The sequence below is a fragment of the Lampetra planeri genome, chromosome 57 (assembly GCF_965212315.1).
Source record: "Lampetra planeri chromosome 57, kcLamPlan1.2.h2, whole genome shotgun sequence".
In the NCBI taxonomy this organism is placed as follows: Eukaryota; Metazoa; Chordata; class Hyperoartia; order Petromyzontiformes; family Petromyzontidae; genus Lampetra; species Lampetra planeri.
In genome coordinates this window covers 6,429,328-6,455,601 of record NC_136163.1, presented here as the reverse complement: position 1 = coordinate 6,455,601, position 26,274 = coordinate 6,429,328, and the positions used below count along the sequence as shown (strand labels likewise).

Sequence of the window (26,274 nt, the reverse complement as noted above, 5' to 3'; positions counted from 1 at the left end):
AGCGCCTCGGTGCATCTACCCGAAAATGGGGAACAGGGGGGGGGAGGGGGAAGGATGCCCCCTAAATAAGAACCAACCTGCAGTAGTGGTGTTGCCGTTAGCAGTATTGAAACTGAAAGCGAGCCAATTTGACGAGTCTACTCCTGAAAACTCAGGAGATGGAGCAAGCAAAAGACTTAGTAAACATGCAAAACCACATTTCCTCCCTACTCCTCCCGACAGTTTCCATGATAGCCAAGGACAAACCGCACGTTGGAAAATGTTCACAAGATTAAAAGGTGCAAGCATTTCCAATCCCCACCAACTATTTTAGCGAATTGTTCAAACTGAAAAAACGGTACAAAAGACATCAACTCTCCCGCCCGCTCCCCTCCACCCAGCTTTAGATTTCTAGGGACTGGGAAGTTGTAATGAACGGAGCGTGATGGGATCGGCAAGAGACACGGGAAGGAGATAGAGAGGGCAGCACGGGGAGCTATCAACAACCCTCATGGGCATTCCGTGGCTGCATAAACCATAGCAGCACTTAAAAAGGCCCACTTAAAAATGGAAAAATATAAATATATAAACTATCACGAGGACGCGTGTCGATTTACGAAAATGCACACGACGCAGCACTGATGGCAAACGATCACCCATCTAGCACTGTCTCTAAGATTTATAAAAAACAAGGCAGGGGAGAGGACACCTTTGGCTGCAGTGTTTTAGTTGCGACTGCATTACAATGGCAGGGCTCCTCCACGCTCCAAGTCGTGAGGATTGGCCAAGCTACAACCTTTGCAGAGTAACCGCCCCACCGGTATGATCTTGGGGCCCAAGGTCATGATTCCATAGAGAGTGCCTCATCCACACCATTAATGCACACGGGAAGGCCCTTTTGCGCATTTCTTTATTGGCTCTCGTTTCAATGTTTCGCACACGATTCCTTGCCGTCTTGCACCACTTTCATCAAATCCCCCAACCCGCCAGGCGGTCCAGCGTCCCCGCTGCAGAGGGCCTCGATGATGCACAGGACTCCGCCGAGGAGGACGAGGAACAGAAGCAGGGCCGCGAAGATCCCAGCGACGGCTGCAAAAGTTCCTTGGGCTGCAAATGAAGTGAAAACGGTCACAAATCACTGGGGGAGCAAGGCCACGCGCCTTGCCTCGTGTGCAAGTTGCAGGCGTCCCATGTCGCAAACGGTTCCCCCGGTCGTTACTTGGGGAGGGAGCGCAGACCAAATAATATTCAAGCATTTTTGCACCAGATAGGAGTTCAACTGAACTGCCAATTACATTAAATCTACAACACAACTACCTGCACTTCCGATGAGCACGGTTGGCTACGTACGGTGCAAAAAGAAGAGGTTCAACATACGTACTGGCTAGCGACTATGTACAGAGCCGATTGCCCCGTGCACAGCCATTTCATAGATTCTGGCATCAGCATGAAGCAGGTGTTTTACGGCACCACGAACGGAGGACCTAGAGATGTGGCAACAGCATTTTGGACGGACAGTGGCGTTTCCAGACACTTGTGGTGGGGTGGTGCTCGGCCACCAACGATAACCACACGGTAGCTGTGCATGCGGGGGGAAGAATCAGGGAGTCGATGCGATAAAGAACAGGCACTGCTGGCGTGGAGGAGGAGGGGGTTGGACACGTACAGTCCGTGTCCTCGGTCTCCACCGCCGCCACTTTGTCGTCATCATGCCCCTCCCACAAGAAGGGCCCCCGCGTCAGGAGGAACACCGTCGTCTCCTCGTCACCGTCGACCGCCTCCGCCGCCTCCTTCCGCCGCCTCTGCGACAGGCAGCCCTGCCGGCACCGCGACGCCGCCTTGGTCCTCCCGCACACGATGGTCGAGCAGTGGACGTACAGCTGGGCGAGGGCAGGGGGGGGGGGGGGAGAAACAGGTGGAGAAGGCAATGGGCTTCGAGGTGCTCACAGCAGACTGGAGGCGAATTTTTTTACATAGTTGCCAAGCACGTGCTATGGCACCTGCATGATGGTGCAAGTGTCCGTTGACAGTCTCCAGGGCTGTGGTCATCCGTTCCGCGCCTCCGATTAAATCAAGCTACATACAGCGTGCGAATGAAGTTCAATGGACATAAGAGCCCGTTTAGTTCAAAATGTGGGCCTTGCCAGCTGAAAAGAAGGTGCGAGTAACCGTCGGTCTTCCCTGCAAGGTCACAACGGCGCTCACCGTCTTAGAGCCGGCGAATCCAAACGCCTTGAAGGAGAAGCGACGGACGACGTCGCTCAGCGTCAGGTTGACGGTATCCATCTGGAGGCAACTGTGGGGGGGGGGGGGGGCAGCAGGTCGAGGATCAGCTTCGGTGCGAAACGCCAACCTCAGGCCAGCAGGTTTTCTTTCTCAAGCAAGCGTTGTTTGCCAAGCACCAGTTGGTAATGCAAGGATCGGGGGTGGGAGTAAAAGTGAACCAAATCGTCCATTCAGGACCACTACAAGGATTGCCAACTTCGCGGTAAATCTGTTTCTAGGTCCTACGAAAAAAAAAACACCGTCACGGAAACACGTGTTGGTCTCATCTCACCCAGCAGCAGCAGCGTGGTCAGAGATCCCCCCCCCCCTTCCCCCACCTCACCCGTCGCGGACGAGGTAGGCCTTGTAGGGATCCTGGGGGCTGCTGCCCGGCGTGGCGACGCAGTCCACCGTGAAGGCGGCGAGCTCCAGGCCGGTGCGGATCGACACCTGCAGGTATAGGGGCTGTCGGAGCCGCACGGCGACGGGATACTCGAGCGGCTCGTAGCGCCTCGCGAAGTCCGGCTTCTGGAACAGATCCATCCGGAGGTGCAGGTCGCTGTACACCACTTGGCTCAGCGCTATGCTGGTCGTGTTGACACGGAACGGGTCTCCGTTCAGGAGCTTCCTCCTTGGGATCTTGCAACTAAAAAAGGATCGGAAGACGGTGAAAATGGTAACAGTATCGGCGTTACAACAAGCCAATCGTTTAAAAACGTGGTACTGTATAAACCGTATTAAAAAAAAAAGTAATATCACTTCCATTCAAGGGGGTATCAAACATTGTACTAAAATAAAACGCAAAGACAAAATACGGTTTAAGTAAAAGCCATGAGAAAATAGGGAGTCGTGTACTCAAAGGTCCACGTTGGAGGGAATATAACTGTACCAGAATCACATTTGCACTTAAAAAATCAGCACGCAGTCATCCCCATGGCAGGACAACCGAGATGAGGGAATGCCACGTACAGCATCATACCACTCGGCCACAGCCAAAAGTAATTTGTCAGATGGTTCAAACACGGCATTATGGCAAACGCATTGGAAAAAAGCGCGTTAAGCGAGTACTTGCTGTACAGTACGCACGCAATCTGGCTGGGTGGCTTCGTGGTTAGACATGACCTCAAGCAGAAGGTTGAGCCTGGAGAGATGCAACTTCTCGTGGAAGTCAAATGTCACGCGAAATAGGAAGGAGAGATTTTCCCCATCACTGGCTCAGGTCTCTAAAAAGTTGATCAAAACGGCACCTTTCCCTTTACTTGTTGGAGTGAGCGTACTAAAAAGTCAACCGGCAGCTTCCGATAACAAAATCGGGACAAACCCAGCGCCGACTGCCCACAATCACACCACCTCCCTTCTGGATTCACAGCAGACGCCTCACGCCACGAATACAATTGACGGAGAGAGACGGAAGCAAGAGTCTGGGACTGTAGCCGAGGTGAAAAATAAGCCTCATTAGGGGACGACCTCCCCCCCCCCCCCCCGACCTTCGAACCCCTCCAGTTTCAACCTTCCACGTCCACCGCCAATGGGTCAACCAGCAACCGAAAATCAGGAACGGGGCCGCACGGCCGAAGATTCGGCGGCCTGCGAGTGCGGCCACGAATCCCAAACCAAAATCGAGCGCATCGCAAACTCCACCGCTGGCCGACATCTCCACTCCTTGAAGAGGAATGGACGAGATCCACTCTGCGTCTGAACAGACGATCGAGTTGGAAAACTGCAATCTTTATCTGCGTCTCTAGTATTAATTCATATGAAAGTGGGAATTCACAAAATAATTCACTTTCACCTCACTTGCCCAACAATTTAATTGTTTTATTGCCGCATGCCCCAGGGTAGGGCCATGGAGCTGGAGAAGTGGCTCAAGGTAGACTCCCGGGGTGAGGGGGGCAAGAGGAATAGCAGACATTAAAACAAAGTCTCGTTCGGGAATTACTTATTTTTCTTGAAACATTGGTAGTAATGCATGTGTATGTAGAACTTCTTTCTGCAATGTAGCCAACCATGCAAAAAAAATCGGGGAGGTGCAACAAAACTTGTACAAAAATGTAAATTTTGATAGCCAGAGTCGCCATGAGAATGCATGAACAAAACGCATCCTAAAAAGGTGGCAGGAGAGTTGTCACAGGCAGCACCCAACATGTTGAAGCCAGAATCAAGATAGTATTATTCATTTCAAATGGAAAACAAATCTTGATTTCAAGATGGGGCAAGGGCCTGGGGCTGAGAAAGTGGAGACCAGCACAAAAAAAAATTCGAATCTTCAGATCACTAAACGGCGACTACCCCACAGCCCACTTGCTGTACGCCACTGCCTCCTACAGGTCTCTCGTTCACATGGCAAAGTCGGCGGTGTGACCCACCGAGGCCAGGGGAGGCATGGGGGGGGGGGGCAAGGGTGGAGGAAGTCGAGAGGATAAGCACTCACACGGCAGTGATGATGACGGTCAGCCACTCGTAGGTGATGATGTTCGCAGAGATGTTTTTCAACGTCACCGTTTGCTTGAACACAAAGTAGTCCTTCATTTGCTGCGGAGAGATTAAAACACACCCCCCGCCCCTTATCCCAGGTGCTCGAAACGCGATTCCCAGTTGCCTTGCTTATCCACCGTGCAGTTCTACGCAGCACGGGAACAAACGATGCCAAGGTAAATTAAAGTCGCTTTTGACTTCAGGTCAAATCAATAGCCAAAGACCCCAGCATTAACTGCTCGATCCCCACATCGGTCCTTGATTTTAGTCACACGCGGAATATGCAACACATCGCACCTCCGATTAGCACGGCTGGTTACGTGCGGTGCAAGAGAAGGGCATAACATAAAGGTTTACTCAAAATGGACCATGAGTTTTGAGCCCCCTGCATTAGAGATGGAGCCAATGCAAAAAGGGCCTTGCTGGTTAAGTGTTAAAAATAAACTATTGCTAAACACATTCTTACTTTGCCGACCACGGAGCCGTGTAGTGCTTTTTCAGTAGTGACCTGACCACAAATGATCGCTCAGCCAAGTAGTGAGACATTTTATAGCAGCCAAATATTCGAAAACGCACGTTGATAAAATGTTGGGCCGTGGCCTCCAGGGTCCGTGGCGTGGCCTGCCGATGGACACGCGGCCGCGTGCAACGGCACGGTGAGCCGAGCACCATACTTCCTCAGACTGCGTGTACGACATAACCACGGTGTGCAGGCCCTACTGCGATGACTGCTGCGACGACTGCTACACCGCCAGCGTGCTCGTCAACCTGCGGTGGCGCACAGTCACCGGCGAGTTGGTGGAGATGACTTTCATTAGCCCTCAGGCCTACTCGAGGGCTAATAATAGCTCGTTTTCAGAGGGGACCTGGCCACAAATGGAGAGCTTGACCAAGTGGAAATGTATTGGGGGGGGGGGGGGGTGGAGGAGGACACGAAAACATTCAAACTCCAAATATACAGGCGTTCAATGTTAGGATCGAACAGACGACCTCTTGCATACCAGGCAAGGTTGTAAACATCCCACCACCGTGGTGCCTGCAACGATCCACTAACAAAAAAAAAAATCGATGGGGAGGGGGGGGTGTTCTTTGGGAAGATGAGGAGTCGCACCCTGAAGATGGTGCCACACTCGCGCAGGGAGATGTTGAAGGAGATGATCGGCCCCGTGTCACGGAGCTCGCAGCCTGGAGCAGAGGAGATGAGCGCGAGGGAGGAGACATTCTGGCCCAGGACCAGGCGCTTCGAGATGGACACCATCATCCGCTCGTTAAAGCACCCCACGGTCATCTCATCGACTGCGGGGGGGGGGAGGGGCAATCAGCATAGTGTCGTGAAGGCGTAGAAAGTGACAAACACGGCGTCGCTCAATTGGCCTCATGCCATGCCAGAGATTCAAAGTTTAAATCTGGGTTTAGGCCGCCCCCACGACTAAAATACAACTTCAAGCGTGGCAAGTTGGTCTCGGTACTGCTACAGAACAAATTCTCACTTCTCATGTAGGAGGAGCATTTAAAATGAATGTCTCAGGAGCGCGCATTGGCATTTAGGTTGTCAGAACAGAGTTGTGGATGGGACATTTCTGTTTATAAAAAAATGGACAGCAAAAAATTGTATACAATTGGGAGAACAAGCAAAAAATAATAATGAAAAAATTCTGCCTCTTGCGTCACTGCGAAGAGGAATCATCGCCACCACACTCACCGCAGAGTAGCCCACCCTCACCCCAATCCTCACCCACTCAGGACACAGACCTCTCACTCACAATGTACCACTCAGCTATGACAGGCCCGACGCCACCAGGGGAGCATCAAGATCACAATTTGTATCGGCTTATGATTAATATTTCAAGTGGGGAAATGTAAAGTCAACATATCCATTTCGCACATCATGTACGTGTCCTTCACACCAGCCACCGAGTGCCAGAGTAGACAGTCCCCACTGATGCAGTCGTTAAGCCCGAGTCTTCAACGGGGGTGGGCAACGTTCAGGAGGGTAGTGTGAAACCACAACGCTTACGCCCTCTGGGTGGTGCAAATATAAAAGTCTGTCAAGGCTGTAGAATCGCTGGGTTGCTAAACACCAAGGTAACAAACGGGACCTGAATCGTATATGAAAACAAAAAACTCAACTTGCGTATCTTTGGTACTCCAAAAGTAGAGATAGAACAGAAACTTCAATTTATAAAGACCATCACGGTGAAATAGAGCGACACCCATTTTCACCGAAATTTTTGTACGGCTTGGGGGTGGGAAATGGCGGTAGCCTTCACCCAGAAGTGGATTATGGCTCGTCATCATTCATTACTACATCCCCAAGTATGCTGACTGGGACTTGTAATATCGGAGGTCCGTAGATACATTCGATCTCCTGGCGTGCCCAGTTTGTATCAACTGCTGCAAGTTTCTGAAGTACCATCCCTCCCTCGGACCTTATTTCACGCCAGCAGTGGCACGAATTTTAAGAAATTCACGAGCAAACCCCCCCCCCCCGCCCCCCTCCGTCTGCTGCACTTCCAGCGAAAAGCCACGACGAAGGAAGCCACCCCCACCCACCCGCCACCCCCACCCCACCCACCCACCCGCCACCCCCACCCACCCGCCACACAGCCGCCACCCCCACCCCACCCACCCGCCACCCCCCACCCCCCACCCCACCCACACCCCCACGCCACCCCACCCCCACCCACCCGCCACACAGCCGTAGTCGCCGTCCTGCAACTGGCACTTGTGGCCGGGCGCGCAGGGGTCGCGGCGCTGGGTCAGCGAGCGGTTGCCATGGCAGGTGTAGAGCGTGGAGCAGTCAGACTCCCGGAACTGACGCCCCACCTGGGCAGAGGGACGCACGGGCGAGCCAGGGCTCCGCGTCACCGTAAAAAAATGGCAGCGATTCGTTCGGGGAGGCAACTCTAATCCCCATGCACGCGATAGGAACGACGTTTCGCCATCAAACAATTAGCAGGCCCTCTCCCCGTCCTACCAAGTGGCAACGGTCCTTGTGCGGCACAACGAGACTGCGCAACTGGCCTGCAAATGGGAATTAGGGGGCTCCCAACAATTGTCTGCCATGTGTAATCCCAATGTAATACATTTTCAGGTCATCTTCCAAATTTGGGAGAGTGGATACTGGTACCGACCCAATGTGGCCTACTCTTGAAAATGACGTCAGGGGGATCTAGAATATCCCCTGCACGTAATGTTCTGGTTAATGCGCCCAGAGTATTAACCAGGGTGGTGGCTGAATTTGAACTGTAAACCCCCACAAGAAGTGGCACACACGGGACCACCAAGCCATGTCAATATTAGTCCTTGGTGGGTCACTTCGGAGCGAGTCATCGTCACCTCAGCAATGTCCATCTCATCGTCATTTACCAAAAAAAATACCGAATGCCAATCTCTCCACTACCAACGATTTGGCTACCCATACCTTCCCATGGGTAGGGCGTGCCCAAGAAGGGCAGTCGTCCCCACCCACCCCCAACCGATGCTGGGGGACCCACCGCGTAGTAGGAGCTGCCGTCGAAACATCCGCAACCCTCCGGGGGCACGCAGGTGCCGCCCTGGCGGAAGAAGCCGCGCTTGCACTGGCAGCCCGATATGCACGGCCACTCGCAGTCGGAGGTGGTCATCGCGCACGACGGCGGGCACACAGACGTGCACGTCTCGAGGCGGCTGTTCACCGGGCAGGCCTCGTCTGGGTTGGGCGACAATGCGCAGCACCACCACCTCCAATCATCAACACCGTCCAGTTTAAAACATGAAACCATTTTTACTTTACCAGTGTAAGGGCCTGTCATATGGCACCACCAATATGTCAAGGCCGAACACGATGGAGGGGTGGTGGGGTCCACCTGTAGTAGGGAAACAAGGCGTCAGTCACCATTAGTGCGGACTGCTTCCTATAAGGGACCACCTCACCAGATATAGTTGGAGTCTCTCCAATCAGGGACCCACCCTGCAACTTGCAGGGTGGGAAGACTGATCACACGTACGTCATCGGAACGGCAAAGGGTTAATTGGCTGAAAGCATCCAAAAAACCCAATGCGGCAGCAGGACCCTCCGGAAATTAAAGTCCTATGGGACCTCAGGTGCAGCTTTTCCCTGGGTAAATAGGCCAATTATTAGGACGACCAAAAATAAGTCTCCTCCATGCTAGACACAACAACAAAACCCACGGTGGCAGTGGCCTCACCGCAGCCCGTCACGGTCCTCCACTCCCCGACGAAGACGCGCCGCAGCCGGCAGCGCGTGTGGTACGCGTGCATCACGCGGCACCGCGCCTCCTGCCCGTCACCGCCCGTCGGCGCCGACGCGCAGACGCCGGCCCACCAGGCGGGCGACACGGCGACGTGGCACACCGCGAAGGGCCCCGCGGGGTCGCTCAGCACCGCGCACGCCGCCTGCGCCGCCGCCATCAGCCGCAGTGACGGAGGAGGGGGAAGCCGAGGGACCGGGGCCGGAGGAGCCAAGGGGACGCAGCTGCGCGGCACGAGGAACGGGGCGCGCGGGAGGCCAAAGGGCAAGCGGAGCGTTAGTTCACTCGTTTACCATGCACACAGCGCTCGTTGCAAATGAACCATGATACGAGGATTGCCATGTGAAATACCCAGAGTGATCTTAAAGGGAATCTTTTACATTTTGATTCCCTCCCCACACCACGACCTCTTTGCAAATGCCGTTACCGGATTATTTAAAGTACACCAAAGCTGACGGCGCACGGTAGTAGTTCACAGCTGTCATTACACACCGCAGGATTAAAATCAGGGCGGCTGCTATATTTGAAGTGAGCCTCCGCAACGCCAAAATACGCGTGAATGCACTACGGCTATGTTTACGTTTAACGAGCATTAAAATGCGATGGTGCTTCGAGCGAGGAAAATTTGCGACAAAGGAGACGCGCGTTTAAGCAAATTAATTCTATTGGGACTCGACTACCGCTGGGCTATAGAGTCACCGCCCAACCAACTTGGGAGCACCGCATGGCAAGACAAAAAGAGCCAAAGCAAAAAAACTAAAACTTGCGCGGCGGAGTCGACGGGGCGGATGAGCCACGGCGACGAGGAGCCCACGGCGTTCGTGACGTTGTCCGGCTGCCCGTCGTTGTCGCCGCACAGCCCCGCAGTGGCGCCAGCCAGGCCCGGTCCCACCTCGATGGAGAAGGACGCCCAGCCGTTGTAGCGCACCAAGAAGTCAAGGTCGTGGCCGAGCACGACGATGTCGCGTGCGTTCTCGAAAGCGGTGAAGGGTATCCTGAAGAGCGGCAGGTTCTGGCGCACTCCGTTCAGCTGTGGTCACCCCCCCGTACCAAAAAAAAACAAAGACACCCCAGCATAGCCTTAGACTGTTGGGGCAAGGTGCTGTTAGTGAGCACCTTTGAAGGCCGGCACGGCACACAAAGGGTTGGGTGGCCAGCACCACACTCAACCGCCTTGGTCTCCGCAGGGCCAATAGTTTTACACATCGCACTACAATCATTTGATTACCGAGAGGCGGCCCAGGACCGGTTTACATAATCGTCACCGGTTTTGGCCACGAGCTGAAATCGAATGCGGGTCGCCAAGGTGGTAGTGCGCTAACCACGACTTCAGACGTGCGATCTATAAAATATATTTACCACGTACCGCCCAATGAGCTACGTAGCTCAGTTTCAGAAGCGACCTGGCCATCAGAAATGATAGCTCAACGAAGGTGGGCCTATTACGTGGACATTCAAAAATGGCAGCTGAATACTCTTAAAAATGCGTGTCGAGTTTAAAATGTGGAGTGGAAAACCGAGGGACCCAGAGAAACTGTCACACGACCACAGGGAGGAGGCATCAGTCGGGATAGAACCCACGACCTCCTGCATATCAAGCGAGGGAGTTAACATCGCACCTGGTGGCACGAACAAATAGGCTTTGATAAAGTATGGTGCTGTACAAAGAACGGGGGTAAAAGCCCTTGAATTTATTAGCGTGTTATGCATGTTAGAATTTAAAATTCAATGTGGCAACTGCATGTCGAACCTTAGTAAAAATTTGTGAATTGCTGTCCATCATATTGGTAGTGCCACATAGCAGTAATACAATTGGCACGTTCATTCACGCGACAACTTCATAAAAAACATTAAGTCGGCTGACAGGTAGAGGGAGGGTATGACAGCCCACAAAAAAGCCGATATCCCAATGCACCACTATTCTGCGCCCGCTTGTGCCTGCCCGTGCCCACCCCCAAAGCTTTTCGCTCTCCTGGCCCCGCGCGGGGCACATCCGTACGTAAACGTTGAATCCCCTCTCCAGCGCGATGGTGGTCGACTGGACGCGGACGTAGACCCCGACCACGACGGTGGCGTGGGGCGGCAGGGCGCTGCGCTCGTGCCGCGCGTACACCGAGAAGTCCGGCCTCTGCGCGACGCTCACGAGCGCGTAGCTGCAGGTGCCGTCCACATCCAGTGCAGTGCCGTCGAATGTGCTGTAGTGAGCGTCTCCCGTCACCTGGCAGCGCTCTGCCCCACAGACGAGATTGGGTAGGTAGGAACCCATGGGTTAACGATTCGGATTGATTAGAAAGCAGAAAGTATATTTTGTACTGGGGAGGAATCTCGGTAAAACCTACATGGCTATTAGCTTATCATCCGAAGCTACCAGACCACAAATGATTGCTCAAAGTAGCTTGTCGTGTGGAAATTTATAGCATAAAATCTAAACCACCATGCATCACATCAACCCTTCCAATACCTCGTTGCAGTCTGGCCAAGGGGACAGTGTCAGCTCAAAGTGGGCCTAGGTCAGCCAGAAGCAGGCAATGTTGCCATCGGGCCCTTTTCCAATAAGTATCAAGTAACCTTTTCTTGGTTCTTTCGGTAAAGTCACGTAGAAGGGACAGACAGACCTGTTCTTCACCCGAGGACGGCTGCTTGCGTTGTGGCCGAAACGTCGTGAGAATAATTTAATTTTTATTATTTCCCTTCTACGTGACTTTACCGAAAGAACCAAGAAGGTGAATCCCTGCAGTCACGAAAGCTTTAAATCGAAATTTATCGAGTAACCGTCACGCGAGACCAATTTGTACCGTAAAACGTCAAACCGTCCCAAGACCAAAACCACACGAAATGCCGAGACCAGATTTGGGAAGCTCAGGAGGGGTGGTGGAGGCTGCATAGCGCGTGGATGGGCGACCACAAGACACAATGGGCAGGAGTTTAGGCGGCAGCCGCAGGAGGGGGCAGCACGACCCATTAGCCTTCTACGGCTGCTCACTGATGCGCTGGGAGCACAGGTACTCCCCGTCCTCGAGCACGCACTGCCCAGAGCAGCGGAACGCCGAGCACACGACGGCACCTCCCGTCCGGCACGAGCACAACTCCGTGCAGTTACGGTTCAGGAAGAGACTGCCAGCCTGAGCGGTGGGGCAGGAGGAAGGGCCGGAGGAACGAGGTCAATGTTTGCATTATCCGGGGAGATAAAGATAAAACCCAACACCTTCCCCTCAAACTAGCAAAGCATAACAGAATGTCAAGAAAAGTGTAGCCTTAAGGAAAAAAAATAAGTAAAAAGGTATCCAGTTTCTTCATGTACACCGGTGGTGTACGTTATGAAAGAAACATTTTTGCAAAAATTATTTTCCCGTAATTTGCAACCCCGGTCAGAAAATCTTGTGGGGTTGGTGGTGCATCAAAATGTTCCCTGCAATGTCGAAGCAGTCAGAAGTCGAATGTCAACTGACATTTTGATTTTGAGACCGTTTGACGAGGACCGGTGGTGCGTTATATACTGCACTGCCGATACGTCCATGTGGTAGTAGATGCATTCCAAAAAAAGAGAAAAACGGTGTACAAAGAAACCTGCTGAAAAACCAACGCACCGACGACGTTGACTGCGTAGGTTGCATTTTTTTTTATTTTCAACCCAGCAGATGCAAATAAAGGGGGACCCAACAACGCAACCACCCACGTGCACACACACACACCACTCGCCTGGTAGTAGGAGCTTCCGGCCACGCAGCCGCACTGCGCGGGGAGGATGCAGCGGTCGCCGCTCCACACGCGCCCGAAGTTGCAGACGCAGCCGTCGAGGCAGGGCGGCCGCACGGGGCACAGGCCGTCCGCCGTGGGAACGGCGCACGTGCTGGGGCAGCCGGGGGCACACGCTTCGTAGTGGCTGCCAGGCGGGCACCTGGGCAGGGCTGCGCGCGGGCGAGGAGATGGCAGCGGGGTAGGGTCAAGGAAGAACGCGATCCCACCAGGTGCAACGAGTGGAGTTCACAAATTTCTGTATGGCATTCTCCTGGCGAGCCGGGAAGGCCGTTTGGACAACGCTCGCGCGATCCGCCAACCACCCTCGCCACCTCCACCAGGTTCTGGATCAACATTCCACGCGCAAAGCCACTGCCACCACAGCGCGGTGCCCGACGTCACGAGTCTCCCGACGGCCGCGGCGCTCACCGCAGCTGGCCGCGGTCCTCCAGTCGGGCAGCGCGACGCTCCGCAGGGCGCACGCCACGGAGTAGAGGTCGAGCGACGCGCAGAGCGCGGCGCGCATCGCCGCCGGCTTTGCAGAGTGGCGCACGTGCCACACGCAGCGCTGCCAGTACGGCTGCACCGCCACCTGCTCGTGGCACACGCCGAACAGCTTTGCGTCCAGCAGGCGGCCGCACCACAGGGGACGGGTCGCCAGCTCCTGGTTTACGACGCTGGGCAGCTTGGCCTGGCCCTGCTCAAAGCCGCTGGGTGGGGTGAGGGGGGCAGCGGTCAAGAAGCAGGACAACTGGGATTGCTCGAGGAGAGATCACTGGCGGTTCCAATTCAAATTTGGGAATTGAGAGCTTGTATTGTTGTAGTGTTGCTCACCCCCCCCCCCTTGTCAATACACATTAAGAGACTAGCTTTACGACCTCGGCTTCGCCCGAGACTTGGATTCTTGTCTTGGATTAATACACGGCCTACGCAGAGGGTTGGTGACATCAGATGTGATGTCACCACTCACTTGCCTTGCAAAATATCCATTATTACAGTCTGGAAGCTACCCACATGCCAAATTTCAAGTTTGTTGCATGTTGAGAAGTATGCTAAACATTTCGAACACATTTCACAAATTTCCCTTATATATAGAGATAAAGGCTGTCTCTCCAACACCGGTGGTGTGCTGTACTAGTAACGAATTGGCATGCCTTGTTTACGTGAAAAACTTTACCAATTGGCCGTGTCGGGTGGTGGTGGGTTTGACACATTTATGCGATCCAACCCAAAAAAACCTCGTGGATAAAACGCGTCTCTAACCCACCAACCCTCACCTATCCCACGGCCACGACACCCTCCACGAGTCTCCGAACGTCCCGGCGTGGCTGGTGGGCACGCCGCTCGGCAGCCTCATGTCGTTGGAGGCGTCGCCGTCCAAGTTGCCGCAGAGGCCCTCCACGAGCCCGGCGTGCGTCGCCAGCGCCGCCACCAGCACGTGCCGCCCGTCGAAGAGCACGCGCAGGCCGACGCGAGCCTCCAGCAGGAGGTGGTTCCCCGCGTACGAGAGCACCACCTCGGGATCGCTGCCCGTGTCCGGGTGGTAGAAGGGAATCTGGGCCGACCGGCCGTTCACCTGCAAGGCACCACGCAGTCCAAACCGCCGACAAAATTGGCGGCGCACCCGGTGGGCACATTACACGCTCGTAGTCTCGTGTGCGGCCTACGAGGAGCAGCGATTGGCTAGTGGGGAGGTTGTTGCGAGGGCTTTTAGGCAGTCAAATATTGTTTTCGTCCAAGAGTTCATCAACTAGAGTCATATCGCCTTGAAATATTCTGGATAATGCCAAAGCTCCAGATTAGCACGGTTGGCTACGTAGGGTGTGAAAGAAGTTCAATGGACATATACAGTGCCGCCAAGTGCACCACAAGTTTACAAGCTCATAAGTTGGCAGAAAACAATAAAGGCAATGCAGAACCCTGCTCAAAGAGTCGTGGCTTTCCTAGATAAATAAGTCGGCGTCATTCATCCCATGTCAATCATTGTAAGAGCCTAACATATAAAAAATTGTACGAAATACTTTTTGCGCACGGATAACTGCATTAATCACGAGGCAAATTTCAGGTTTAATTTAAAGCCCCCTCCCACCCTCGCCGCAGTGTGTAGGCGGTGCAACTAGACGGGGTGGTGGGGGGGGGGTCGGCCTATGGAGAGACACCCGAAAAACCAAACAGTTTGCGACAGAAACACAAAGTGACACCATCATTACCAGGACTCGTTTGCCGGTGAGGAAGGAGATTTCGAGGCCGGCAATTTCAATGTACACCGCCTTGGGCCGAGACTGGATGAAGGAGCCTGGCACGGGGGAGTTCTTCAGCAAGACACGCCATGCGCCAGACGACGAGACATTGCGCGTCTTCCTCAGGAAGAATGGTCGGGAATGGAGGGGGGGGGGGGGAGAGAAAGAAAAAACTAAACAAATGGGAGAGGCGGGCATAAACGAACCGGAATGTGTTATTACAATTAGTAAATGTAAAAAAAAACGGGACGTGGTTTTGAAAACTGAGGCTGCGACGAAAACAGCAATCGCCGTCAACACGAGGTTGGAAGCGCCGTTAAGGGAGACTTTAAAAACAATCTACGTTGGCAATGGCGTCGTAAAACACTCGTGGCAACTCTTGTCGTGTGGTCTCTCGCAGCAATAACCATCTCTGTTCAGTTCCACTCGTGCCGTCAGTTGTGTAAGTTTTCCAAACGAGGTTGTCTTTTCTAATGACAACGTGGTGTCCCATTGGCCTAACATCCTAATGCTGACCAAAATGTTTTCCCAACTTGGCAGAACTTTCCTAAAAAAAAGTCGAGACTCAGCGAGGCTTCCCTGGGTAAAGGAGTATAATCAGAAATGAACGTTTTAATAAAGGGCAGCATTTAGCAAATTGTGTTTACGCAGTTGGTGCACCAGATACTCAAGTAAATGACTAAACACATATGTAGGTGGATGTTATGCGAGTGGGCGCAAGCTAATGCAGTCACAGTGCCATGTGACATCTGGCAATTCATGCGCAAGATATGAATCCAGTTCAGGCATCCAATCCACCCTCTAAAATCAAGACCACCAGTCGCCCCCCCCCACCTACGATCCCCACCCCACTCCCCTTGTGTACCAGTGCATTGTGGGTTAGCAAGGCATGCGGTTCACGCCGTAGTATCTCCCCCACTGCCGCTCACCATGGCCAGCGCGTACGTGTACGTCCCATAGAACTCGTACGCCCGCCCATCAAACGTGGCGTAGTGCTGGCTTCCGCCGCTCGAGCAGATCACTGTCGCAACAAAAGCAGCAGCAACAGGGGGCTGTGGACAGCAGCGTGAGACACCTCACGGGGGGGGGGGGGGGGGGGGGGGGGGGGGGAGTGTCGTTCAGGCTGCAGGGACATGCAGACTTTTCCACGAGTGCAACCCCCCACCGTTGTGGAGTGTGAATCACGACTCTAGAGGATGGAAACACAACTGGAGGAGGGGGCGCGTCACCAGACTTCAGAATCGAGGTTTTTTGGGTTGGATTACGTAAAGTGTCGTTAAACCCGCCACCACAGTAAACTAGCAAGGGTTGTCAAACAGAACATGCAAATTCGTCACTAGTACAGCACACTGGTGTCGGGTTTTAACGACACATTATATATTTACACGATAAAACCCAAATAACCTCTTATGGATGATATTGGTCGCGAAAGCCTACGTGTTAAACTGAAATCAGAATCTTTAATTTTAGGAGAGACTGCAGAAAGAATCCAATGTGGAACTATCAAAAAAAACTCTTTTTCGACGTATGCCCACCAGTATGGAGGGAGCACCGGGGGGCCAAGTGAAGTTACGAGAGCAAAACAAAACCGATAGGAGCACAACACGTGGGAGAGAGAGACTTACTCCAGCTGTGCAGGCAGCCGTGGGTGCCGTACTCGTTGACGCCGCAGTGTTGCAGCGGCGGCTCGCAGGACACGGGCTTGCAGTCGACCCGCTCCCGCTCCAGGCAGGCGCAGTGCTCGCTGCAGTCCTCGTTGAAGAACTTCTCGCCAATCTGCAAAGCCGCCGCCAGCGAGGGTCAAGAGGGAGCGCCCGCTGCAGTGGCTAGGAGATGTTAACTACCTCGCCTGGTATACAGGTCGTGGATTCGATCCAAACCCCGACGCCTGCTGCTGTATATTTGGAGTTTGCGCATCTCTCATCCTGTGGTCGCATAGATTTTTCGCCGGGTCCTCCAGTTTCTCTCCACATTTCGAATCAACGTGCGTTTGGAGCAGTGGTTCTTCACCTTTACTGCAGCCTTGCACCCCCTTTGGTGATCAAATTGTAAATTTTGTTTTTATCTCATGTACTCGGGTGACCATGCTCAATTCGTTTTGATGATTTACCTTTAAAAAAAAATCTGGCCACGTCTCGCATGCCCAGGGGGTGCGTGCACCAGTCTAAGAACCACTGGTTTAGAGCATTGCGCTGCTATACATTTGTCACAAGCCATTACACCTTCGTTGGGCTTGCTTGGTAGAAAATAAAAAAGTTAAAAGCTTACGTTGCCAATACCCAACCCCTCGCCACCGACTGGCAGCACTTTGTTACCGAGTAGTACTTCCCGTCGACGACGCAGCCGCAGGCGGCCGGCTCCACGCAGCGCGTCTTGTCCCAGAGGTGCCCGGGCACGCACACGCAGTCCTCCACCACGGGGTCGCCGCAGTCCAGGCCCGCGTCGGGGTCGGCGCAGGTCGCCGGGCACGAGGAGGCGGCAAGCGACAGCACCGACCGCGGCATCGGCCCGCAGCTCAGCTCTGGGTGGCAACGGCAGGAAGCGGCACCAGTTGGTCAAGAACGCTGCATCGCTCGCCTACACACCACCCGGCCCCCCTCCACTGTGGGATAAAGGCCTCCAATCCACGTCACTTTCTCATAATCCTGCAAAAGGTAACAATTCATCCAGTGCCTGCATACGAACTCCTCATATCATACACGACTGATAGTTTGGTTATCGCTTGCACGGGTGATCACCATGCAGGTGCAGCAAATACACAAATTGCAGTCTCAAGGGGCTGGATGGATGTCAGGGACTTTCTGCCAATTCGTCATGTGACACGGTTGAGTCTCCCAGAAATGTGGTAGCTTTAGGTGCGTCATGGTGGCGAAATGTTAACTACCTCACACAGGTTCGATCCCAACCCTGAACACGCCTCTATTTGGAGCTTGCATGTTCTCCCCACCACCTCGCTCCACATTTCAGAGACATGCGATAAGATAATTTGGTTGCCATACCTTTCCACATGATCTGCCGCTTCGTTGCGCTATCCATTTGTGGCTACATCGCCTCTGAAAACAAGCTATATTAGCCCGTAGGCAGGCCTGAACCAGCTTAAATATAAACGGTTTAAGCTTTCGCCGCGCCATCGCTGCCATCCTCACCACAGCCGGTGACGGTGCGCCACCGCGGGTCGACGGGCACGCCGGCGGCGTAGCAGTCGTCCGAGTAGGCCTGCAGCGCGAGGCAGAGCGCCACGTAGGCCTGCACGCCCTCCTCCGCCGACATGTCGTACACGCAGTCCGAGAAGTACGGCGCCGGGCTCACCGTGCCGGCGCACACGGCCAGCGGGCCCCGCGGGTCAGTCAGCAGGCCGCACCGCCGCCCCTCGGAGGCCACGGCCACCAGGCTCGCGTTGAGCTGCAGCAGCGACGAGGAGCCGTCGTCGGGGACGCCGCTCGAGCGTGCCGTGGGCGGAGGGGGGAGATGCGGAGGAGGCAAAACGGACAAGTTGGGGGGCGGTTGACGCGCGTACATGCGCACGCTTGACCAGTCAACGTGCACGTTTAAGCAACCTTGCCTACCCCACTTGTTCATTACCGGGTGGACGTCTCAGAAACCTGCCCCCAGTTATATTCCACTGCCATGCTGGGGAGATCTAAAAAAACCGGCATTCCCAAGTCCAGTCCATGAACCATTGCACCGGTTGCAGTAAAACAAAAATAAACTTTAAGGGGCCTGCGACGGTCAACTTGGCGCAGTCTTCATTCTACTTCCTTACGGCCAACGTGGATGCAGAGCAACGACTACAACTGCACCATGTAGCAAGCATCCCTTTACCTCATGCGGATGCTGCCGCTGATCCAGTAGTTGCCGAAGTCGTGCGCCGTGAGGGTGGCACCCTGCCCAGGCAGCTGCCAGTCGTCGTCCTTCCTCCCGTTGTAGTTCCCGCAGAGCCCGCAGAGGGCACCCCGGTAGAGGGCAGCGTTCTCCAGCTCCACCACCACACGAGAGGCTGCAGTGGGGTAGGTGGGGCGAGAATAAAAGACAATGCACATGACTCCTTGTAAAAAAGGTGTCAGTTTCGTTGTCAGATAAGGGTAAAAAAGCAATTATCATATTTTGCTACTGGCAAAGGAGGTTCCAATGGTGTAAATGCTTAACCCGAGCTCTCAAACTCTGATGGTGCATTGTCTTTGAGTTGTGCGCCTTTTGGCGTCATCTGGTCCAACCCATGTGAGACTAGGCTCTAAAGAAAGCAGTCTTGGGTGTGGACCAATCAATTTCAAGGACAGTGCATACATTATCAGAGTTGTGTTTTTTGTTTGCATTCCGACTGCAGGTATAGTGGTCAATGCAAACATGACTCCTTGTAACAAAGGTGTCAGTTTTGTTGCCAGATAAAAAGGGTAAAAAAAAACAATTATAAATGTGTCGTTAAACCCACCACTACGACAGCCAATTAATTAGGTTTGTCACGTAACGAATTGGCATGTTCTGTTCAAAACTTGGCCGTGTTGGGTGGCGATGGGTTCAAGACCTTTATATTTATGCGCTGTAACCCAAAAAAACCTTTTATGGATTGTATCAAGCGGTCACATTGGAGAGACTCGCCATCCAGGAAGGTCGCCGGTTCAATCTTCCAGTGCGCCGCTACAGCAGCGGCAGGGTATCCCCGCCACCCTTGCGGCAGTAAAAATCGCGTGTTCGTAAACGGCAAGCAGGGAAAACGCAAGGAGTTCACGAGCTTCGGCTCCTTGCGCCGGAGGCCGGGCGGATCGCCGTGTCGGCAAGCCGCGGGGAGGACCAACGGCTTGGTGACGGGGGCCTTCCATCCAGCAGTGGATTGCAGCCATGGCCGATTACTGTACTCGTCCACAATTGTCGGATTCGTGCATAAATTTATAAATTAAGGGAAGCTGTCACCGACACAAACCAGCGTTTGGCCGCAAACTAAAAACAGTTGCCATTTGTAGACGCACACACACACACCATGCACCTGCTTTGCCTGCAACAGCCCCATTGTGAAGAACTACCGCTTGGATTGTAAACGCAATAACATAACTCTGATATCACATTTCAAAATGGAGAAACAGAAAGGCTTAAACTGAAATTACCTTCGAAGTAAAACGACACCAGAGATCCCACAGAATATTCAGCAACAGCCACTTCTGAAAAGAGAAGCTTATAGCTAAGGTGGGCTGTACCTGGTAAGAAATATAGTACTTTTTGTAGATCAGCGCTTTATTTATTTTCTACTATACACCGCACTCCTGTCGCGTTTTTACACTGCTTCTCGTAACGTCCCAACACCCCCCTACTGGACATCATGTGAAAAGAGCTTTATAGCGCATTGGATTGCTCCGGTACAAATAAACATTCCATTTCTGAAACTCTGGGCACTACCAGGGGCCACGACAACCGCGGTCAGGATTTAATGGGGGAACAGGCACCCTAGTTTTGCGCTATATTAATGTTACCAGCCATGACGATGCAAAATGTCCCCATTGGTGATTGACACGACAAGCTCATGCTGCATTTGGTCTTCATGGAAACACTCGCAGCGTTTTGTTTGAACGCGAGATATTTGAACCCCCCCCCATACACCCAACCATCAATTATCCTAGGACTGAAGACGCATCTGTAAATGCAGTTATCTTTGCTCGGACTCATTGGCACGAAGTCGCGTAACCAAAGCTGCTGCCAAGAGGGTCTGATGACACGCAAGGAAGGGTCCCAGCACTGTTATGGTTGAGGGGCCTGCAGCATAACACCCTCCCTTTGACCGTTTCTCCCCCACTGCCCATGCCCAATGCTATGGACATTCGTGTCACTGTTATTTTAGTTCCCAGTTTTTAGAATGCGATTACGCGAATTGTAAAGGTAAAAATTTAAAACCTAACCATTTTCATTTCAGCACAAAACTGGAAGTAAACTTTTTTACACCGGTAGGGCAATGGCTTGGTTATTAAACTACGTTATGGGATGTATCAGCTGCAACAGTATTGTATTTGAAACATTAATCTTTTTAGGGGACATCAAAATCCAAGGTTCCAGGGCACAGAACCAACAGCTTCTGGCTTGCAAGGTCACGTATAATAACCATTACACGCCACTGCGGGAGCATAGTCCATGGCAAACCCCAAATCCTGAGACCACTAATTTTGGATTGGCATGAAAAGGACCTCAGTCTAGACACTTCTGCGAGACAAATAAAACCACAGGAACAGAACGTCGCGTTCCAAATCGTGACGTCGTTAAAGTCTCATTTGGCAAAACCTCAGGTTGCAGCAGCTGCAAAAAAAACTGTCAGCCCCAAATTCTTGTACAGGGAAATCGAGTTCAGGTCCATATGGCATAAAACCGTTTCAAATACGGGCAACAAAATTCTGTTTCTCCCTTGTGATGGGACTTTGTAGGATGAACGTTGAGATTTATAAGGGGGTATGGGGCGAGCAATAAGGTCCGAATTGGTCTGTTTTAAGGTAGGGCACTGATAAAGGGGTCGACAGGTATGAAAAGGCAACTTTCAACAACGTGAGAAATGGCACACGCATCGTAGGTAGTCCATACAAAAACATAGTCTTTACCTCGGGATCTATTGGGATTTGGAGCGCGGAGGAGAAATCACGTGACCTCCGTTTGCCATGCTGGCATTTAACCGGTGCTACTCGCCAAATGGAACTTGCCCCAGTCTTGTAAGGCTGTACAAGGGATCCACCTTCTGTCCATTTAAGCGATGGGAAGATTCCCCAAGATCGGCATGGGGTGAGCAAAACGCCACAGCGCAAGGCAGACGAGTCAGGAACTGAGCACAGGCGCTGCCTCCCGTGGGAGGCACGATTTTTACCACCGAGCCGGCTCTCCATTCTAAAAAGTTTCCAACTTCGGGTTTTTGCTTAGAGTTAAGTTTGTTTTACAAATGTCAGCCTTTAAAAGTTAAAAGGTTAGATCCAGAAGGAAATGCAATCCCTCATACATTGGGCATTTCCTCCCACATGCAAAGCACACGTGAAACAGAAAGCCAATTCTAACGCTGCGAAAGGTTTGAATTGAAGATAAACTTGGACAAATAAGACTACTTACAGATTGGAAATAGATCAGATTAATAATAACACCAAATGCAATTCGATAGAAAAAGCAGCAACTGCCGTCAATGCATCGGTCCTCCCATCATGCCTTGCGTGTTAAGGTGACCGCACAACACGGCATGTACAAATCAAACTAAACATAGGTTTGTTGTTATTAGACCACGGGGCCCATATCACACCAACGTAGACCCGCACCGGAACACTGCAAACAACCGAGAAACTTCTCTTTTGTTTATCTTCGTAACCTTGACTGGCAGTGCCCACACACGTGTCCACATTCACAAACCCGTAGCTTGCGTTCGGCAACATCCTGCATTCGACCTGCATTGCGATCGACTCCCCTTCCCCCAAAACACAAACACCCCCCCCTCCTCCCAACCACTCTGGGGCTTCTGGCCAACTGTCTGGTAGAAGTTGGCACAAACGTGGCATTGGAGCTACAAGCAGGGAAAGGAGAAAAGTAACACGTTGGGGGTGGTGGTGGTGGAGCGTAGAGCCGCGGCGCTCGGTTGCAGTCTCCAAAACCAGCACGCTCACACCTGTGACCTTCGACCTCAATCCTGCTTTGTGTTTAGATTATCCACCTCCCCAACCACAATTAGCAGAGTTGTCTACGTACAGTGCAAAGTTCAACATCCCTCCATCCAAAATACTCCGCTGCTCTCACTCCCCCCTTGCTGCCAATTCAATCGTCGAGTGCCAAACTCGCCCAACACCGGGCTCCTTCAGCTGTGGAGGTGCCCCCTCCTCCGCCAGTCCCACTCTAAAAATAGCCCGACATTCGTCATAATTTGTTTGTATCCGGCACGCGACTTGCGTTCGAGCGTTACACGCGCATGCACCTTGGGATGCATCCAAAAGCGGATGAAAAAACCTCCAAAGCTCTGTTAAAACTTGTGTTCCCTCGCAAGCTTTGTGCGCGAGGCAGCCGCACAGATCATCCACCACCCTCCCCCCCGCCCTCGAAGTGACGATTACATGGTCAGAAAAGTTTAAGATGATTGTTGCCACACCATTTTGGAAAAAAAAAGGATCCAAATCTGGGAGAAAAAACTATTTCTGCTTGCCCGAGTAGGTAACTGGAATTGCAGCATTTGTGTGCTTAACACCTCGGCTTTTGCGACCACTTCCATCAATAATATAAGTTTTGGGTTAGATCTAGGCCCAAATCTGGGATATTTATATTTATGTGATCCAACCCCAAAAACCTCTATTATGGAGGCATTCGTGCCTTGGCCATGGCGACAAAGGGGAGCATGACAACTCTTGCTATGGCGATGCAGAATGAACACCATTTGATTACCAAGTTGGTGCCACTTGGAACTTTGCCCATCAAAAAAAGTCAAAAGCGATCAAAAGATTGCCATGTCCTGTGGCCTTTAATAAGTCACGCAAATGCAAAGGCAAATTGGCCCCATGGTGAAGTTTTGCAGCCCCATGCAATACACGCACGGTTTTTCTTCCTTGCGGTTGTGGCACTTTTGGTTGTAGCATCCTTTCAAGGCTCACCACCTTCCTAATATTTGGTCAGCCAAGTCACTCTCGTGTATAGTGTGGGTCGAGTCTAACGAGTAATGTATATCAAAACCGAGGCCATTTAAGAGGGTTGGTTCATCTTTAATTTTTAGACAAGCTTCCCCTGTCTGCTTTCACATCGTAGCGTATTTCTGTACAAACACGGTGCGCTGATACTATACCCCAGGACGACCCCATTGTCCCCACCTTGCACCTGAGGCTACGCGTTCCCGCACACGCACAAAGATCCCCGTATAGCCTTAACAGACTGTGGGGGAAAGTGCTGTTAGCGAGCACCTATGAAGGACGGAACGGTACACGAGGGGGTGGGTGGCCAGCACCACGCCTGACTGCCTTTGTCTCCCCAGTGGCGATGTTTACACACCGTACCAGGTACTCATCTGAGGCCGAGTCGACCTAGGGGAGGCCCACGACTGGTTACAATCGTCACTGGTGTTGGACGTGAGCGGGAATCAAACCCGGGTCGCCAGGTTCATAGTGCAGCGCGCTAACCGTTACACCACCGCTCCCCACACACACACACTTAAACAGGCACATTTATCACCCACTTTTGGGCTACATTCACACGGAGACGAGGCGATGCTCGACGTCGCTCCAAGCTGGACGCTTGGGAAGTTTTCGGGGACCGCTCTCGTTCCCTGCTGGCTGGAGCTCGAGAGCAGAGAGCTGGGGGTTAACCTCCATTCAACCTCTGCTATCTCCTGGTGGAGGTGGGTGGTCCCTATTTATGGGAAGCTGGTCGCACGGACGGCGATTGACACCTTGCGTGTTCAAGGTATGTAATTTTCATCACCCGCTTTCTCTAATACAGGTGGACCCCACCACCCCCCGTGTTCTGCCTTGACACTTACTGTGCCGCCATGGGACAGCGGTGTTGTGCTTAAAAAAACGGCCCCATTCTCACCGCCAAACTTGACGGAGAAGTGGAGGTTGGTGCGTAGCACGAAGTAGTGATTGGAGCTGTAGATCTTGAACTTGAAGTCCGGTTCCATGTACGGCATGTTAACGAAGGCACCGTCCACCTGAAAAAAAACAAAATGCATCGCACGTGTTAACAATGCGACGTCACAACCGCAGGGCGACCCTTGCCACCCCAGCTTCGTGAAATGGGTCCTTGCGGTTTTCACAAAGCAGTGGCCAAGACTAACTTTGAGCGCGGGGAAACGTACAAATCTTGAACGTTCAACAAGAACATTTGGTATAGGACGTCCTCAACTGTCATAAACAAACTCGCGTTCCTGCCTCCACCCCACCCTTACCACACTAGAAACCCAGAAGGACATTTAGACCAAGTTTCTCCCGGCACTGCGAGACCCTGTACACAAAACAAGCGAATTGGCTATCCAAGCCAGGGCTCAGCGGTGGCCGAGTGCAGGCGTGCGTGGAGTGTGACAAGGCGACATTTGGAGTGCTCAAGACGCAGAAGTCTCGTCCCCTTAACCCCTTCTCGTTCCGAGATGTCTGCAAGTTGTAGGGTGTGTGGGCGTCTCCGTTCACGTCCGAATCTCGGAATGCACTAGTGGCCCAGCGTTTAATTTTATTGAGGTGCTGGTGCCGTTGTTTTTAAAAAGACGTTGTTGCCCACGGCAGAGAACCGTAGTGACACGACTGTGCTCTACGACAGCTGGTGCCAAAACTGTGCCACACGCCTTCCCACATGGCCTTGTGAAGATACCGATAAAGTCGGTTTATTTTTAGTTTCCCGCCTTTCAGATTCCGGAACCAAATTGGAAGGAAAACAAACAACAAACCAGACCGACGTAGTGACGACCTTATCGGAACAGGAAAGGGTTAAATTAAGCCAATGTTGCGCAAGCCCCCCATCCCCCCCCCCCCCAACCTCTGCAGCATCACCTTGACGTAGCCCTGCTCCAGGGTGACCCTGTAGCCGTGCACCTCGACCACCACCGACTCCATCCAGCTTACGCGGCGGCTGCCCCAGTGCTCGCTCTTGCCGTACACGGCCCAGCCCTCGTCGTCCGTACCCGTGGGCTCGCAGAGGCCGGCGAGCAGCACGGGCTTGGTGCCCATGTAGTCGAAGAGGCGCCCGTCAAACGACTTGAAGTGCGGGTCGCACTGCGCGTAGCACGACGCTGCAGGGGGCAGCAGTGCGACGCGCCGGAGACGGGAATCAAGTGGGAAAGGTTTAAGAAGTCAATGGTCAAACACTATTTGTACTGTTTTTATATTACCAGGTAAGGTCCACCTGAGCTAGAGTTATTTTTCAAAAGCAACCCTGGGCTTTCACAAATGACAGCTCTATGAAGCGGCTTATCACTGAACATTTATAGCGGACAAATATTCTGAAACGCAATGTCGATTCTAAAAACGTGCAGGGGCCAAAACCCAGAGAAAAATCCACACAACCATCAGTGAAAGGATAGACTCCAAATATACAAGAGCGGGCATCGCCAGGGCTGGGATCAAACCCACAACCTCCTGTGCAAGAGGGAGATGCCATCTCTGGCCAGCTCCTTACCCAAAGCCCCCGCGCCACTTGTTCAGCATCAGCATCTATTTCGACTGAAGGAATCTAATGGAGCTATGAAGCTCTTTCACAGATGTCAAGTATGGGCAGAGTCAACAAGTTGCAACCACAAACATACAAAAACCGACAAGAGTGCAAGAGGAAAAAGAAAGTCCAATATAAACACAACAAATGGCCGATAGCGCCCGGCCACCTTTGGGTCCATGCACCGCCCTTACCGTACACCG

General features: G+C 52.7%; 1 protein-coding gene across 2 annotated transcripts in view; it reads right to left on the bottom strand.

Moving 5' to 3' along the window:
- Positions 1 to 875: 875 nt before the first annotated feature.
- Positions 876 to 26,274, bottom strand: part of LOC144735768 (zonadhesin-like) — a 38,558-nt gene continuing 13,159 nt past the window's right edge. For both annotated transcript variants that reach the window (XM_078618275.1, XM_078618276.1), the window contains exons 11-33: positions 25,414 to 25,652; positions 24,464 to 24,581; positions 18,773 to 18,947; positions 18,097 to 18,389; positions 17,266 to 17,471; positions 16,576 to 16,726; positions 15,880 to 15,971; positions 14,921 to 15,067; positions 13,988 to 14,286; positions 13,140 to 13,420; positions 12,672 to 12,880; positions 11,956 to 12,094; positions 10,972 to 11,201; positions 9,740 to 10,002; positions 8,910 to 9,196; positions 8,217 to 8,410; positions 7,407 to 7,545; positions 5,831 to 6,015; positions 4,676 to 4,776; positions 2,588 to 2,890; positions 2,185 to 2,275; positions 1,646 to 1,859; positions 876 to 1,086 (exon numbers count right to left, since the gene is read on the bottom strand). In XM_078618275.1, coding sequence (XP_078474401.1) covers positions 905 to 1,086; positions 1,646 to 1,859; positions 2,185 to 2,275; positions 2,588 to 2,890; positions 4,676 to 4,776; positions 5,831 to 6,015; positions 7,407 to 7,545; positions 8,217 to 8,410; positions 8,910 to 9,196; positions 9,740 to 10,002; positions 10,972 to 11,201; positions 11,956 to 12,094; positions 12,672 to 12,880; positions 13,140 to 13,420; positions 13,988 to 14,286; positions 14,921 to 15,067; positions 15,880 to 15,971; positions 16,576 to 16,726; positions 17,266 to 17,471; positions 18,097 to 18,389; positions 18,773 to 18,947; positions 24,464 to 24,581; positions 25,414 to 25,652 — 4,538 coding nt within the window. In that variant the 3' untranslated portion in view covers positions 876 to 904. The remainder of the gene's footprint in view (positions 1,087 to 1,645; positions 1,860 to 2,184; positions 2,276 to 2,587; positions 2,891 to 4,675; positions 4,777 to 5,830; positions 6,016 to 7,406; positions 7,546 to 8,216; positions 8,411 to 8,909; positions 9,197 to 9,739; positions 10,003 to 10,971; positions 11,202 to 11,955; positions 12,095 to 12,671; positions 12,881 to 13,139; positions 13,421 to 13,987; positions 14,287 to 14,920; positions 15,068 to 15,879; positions 15,972 to 16,575; positions 16,727 to 17,265; positions 17,472 to 18,096; positions 18,390 to 18,772; positions 18,948 to 24,463; positions 24,582 to 25,413; positions 25,653 to 26,274) is intronic.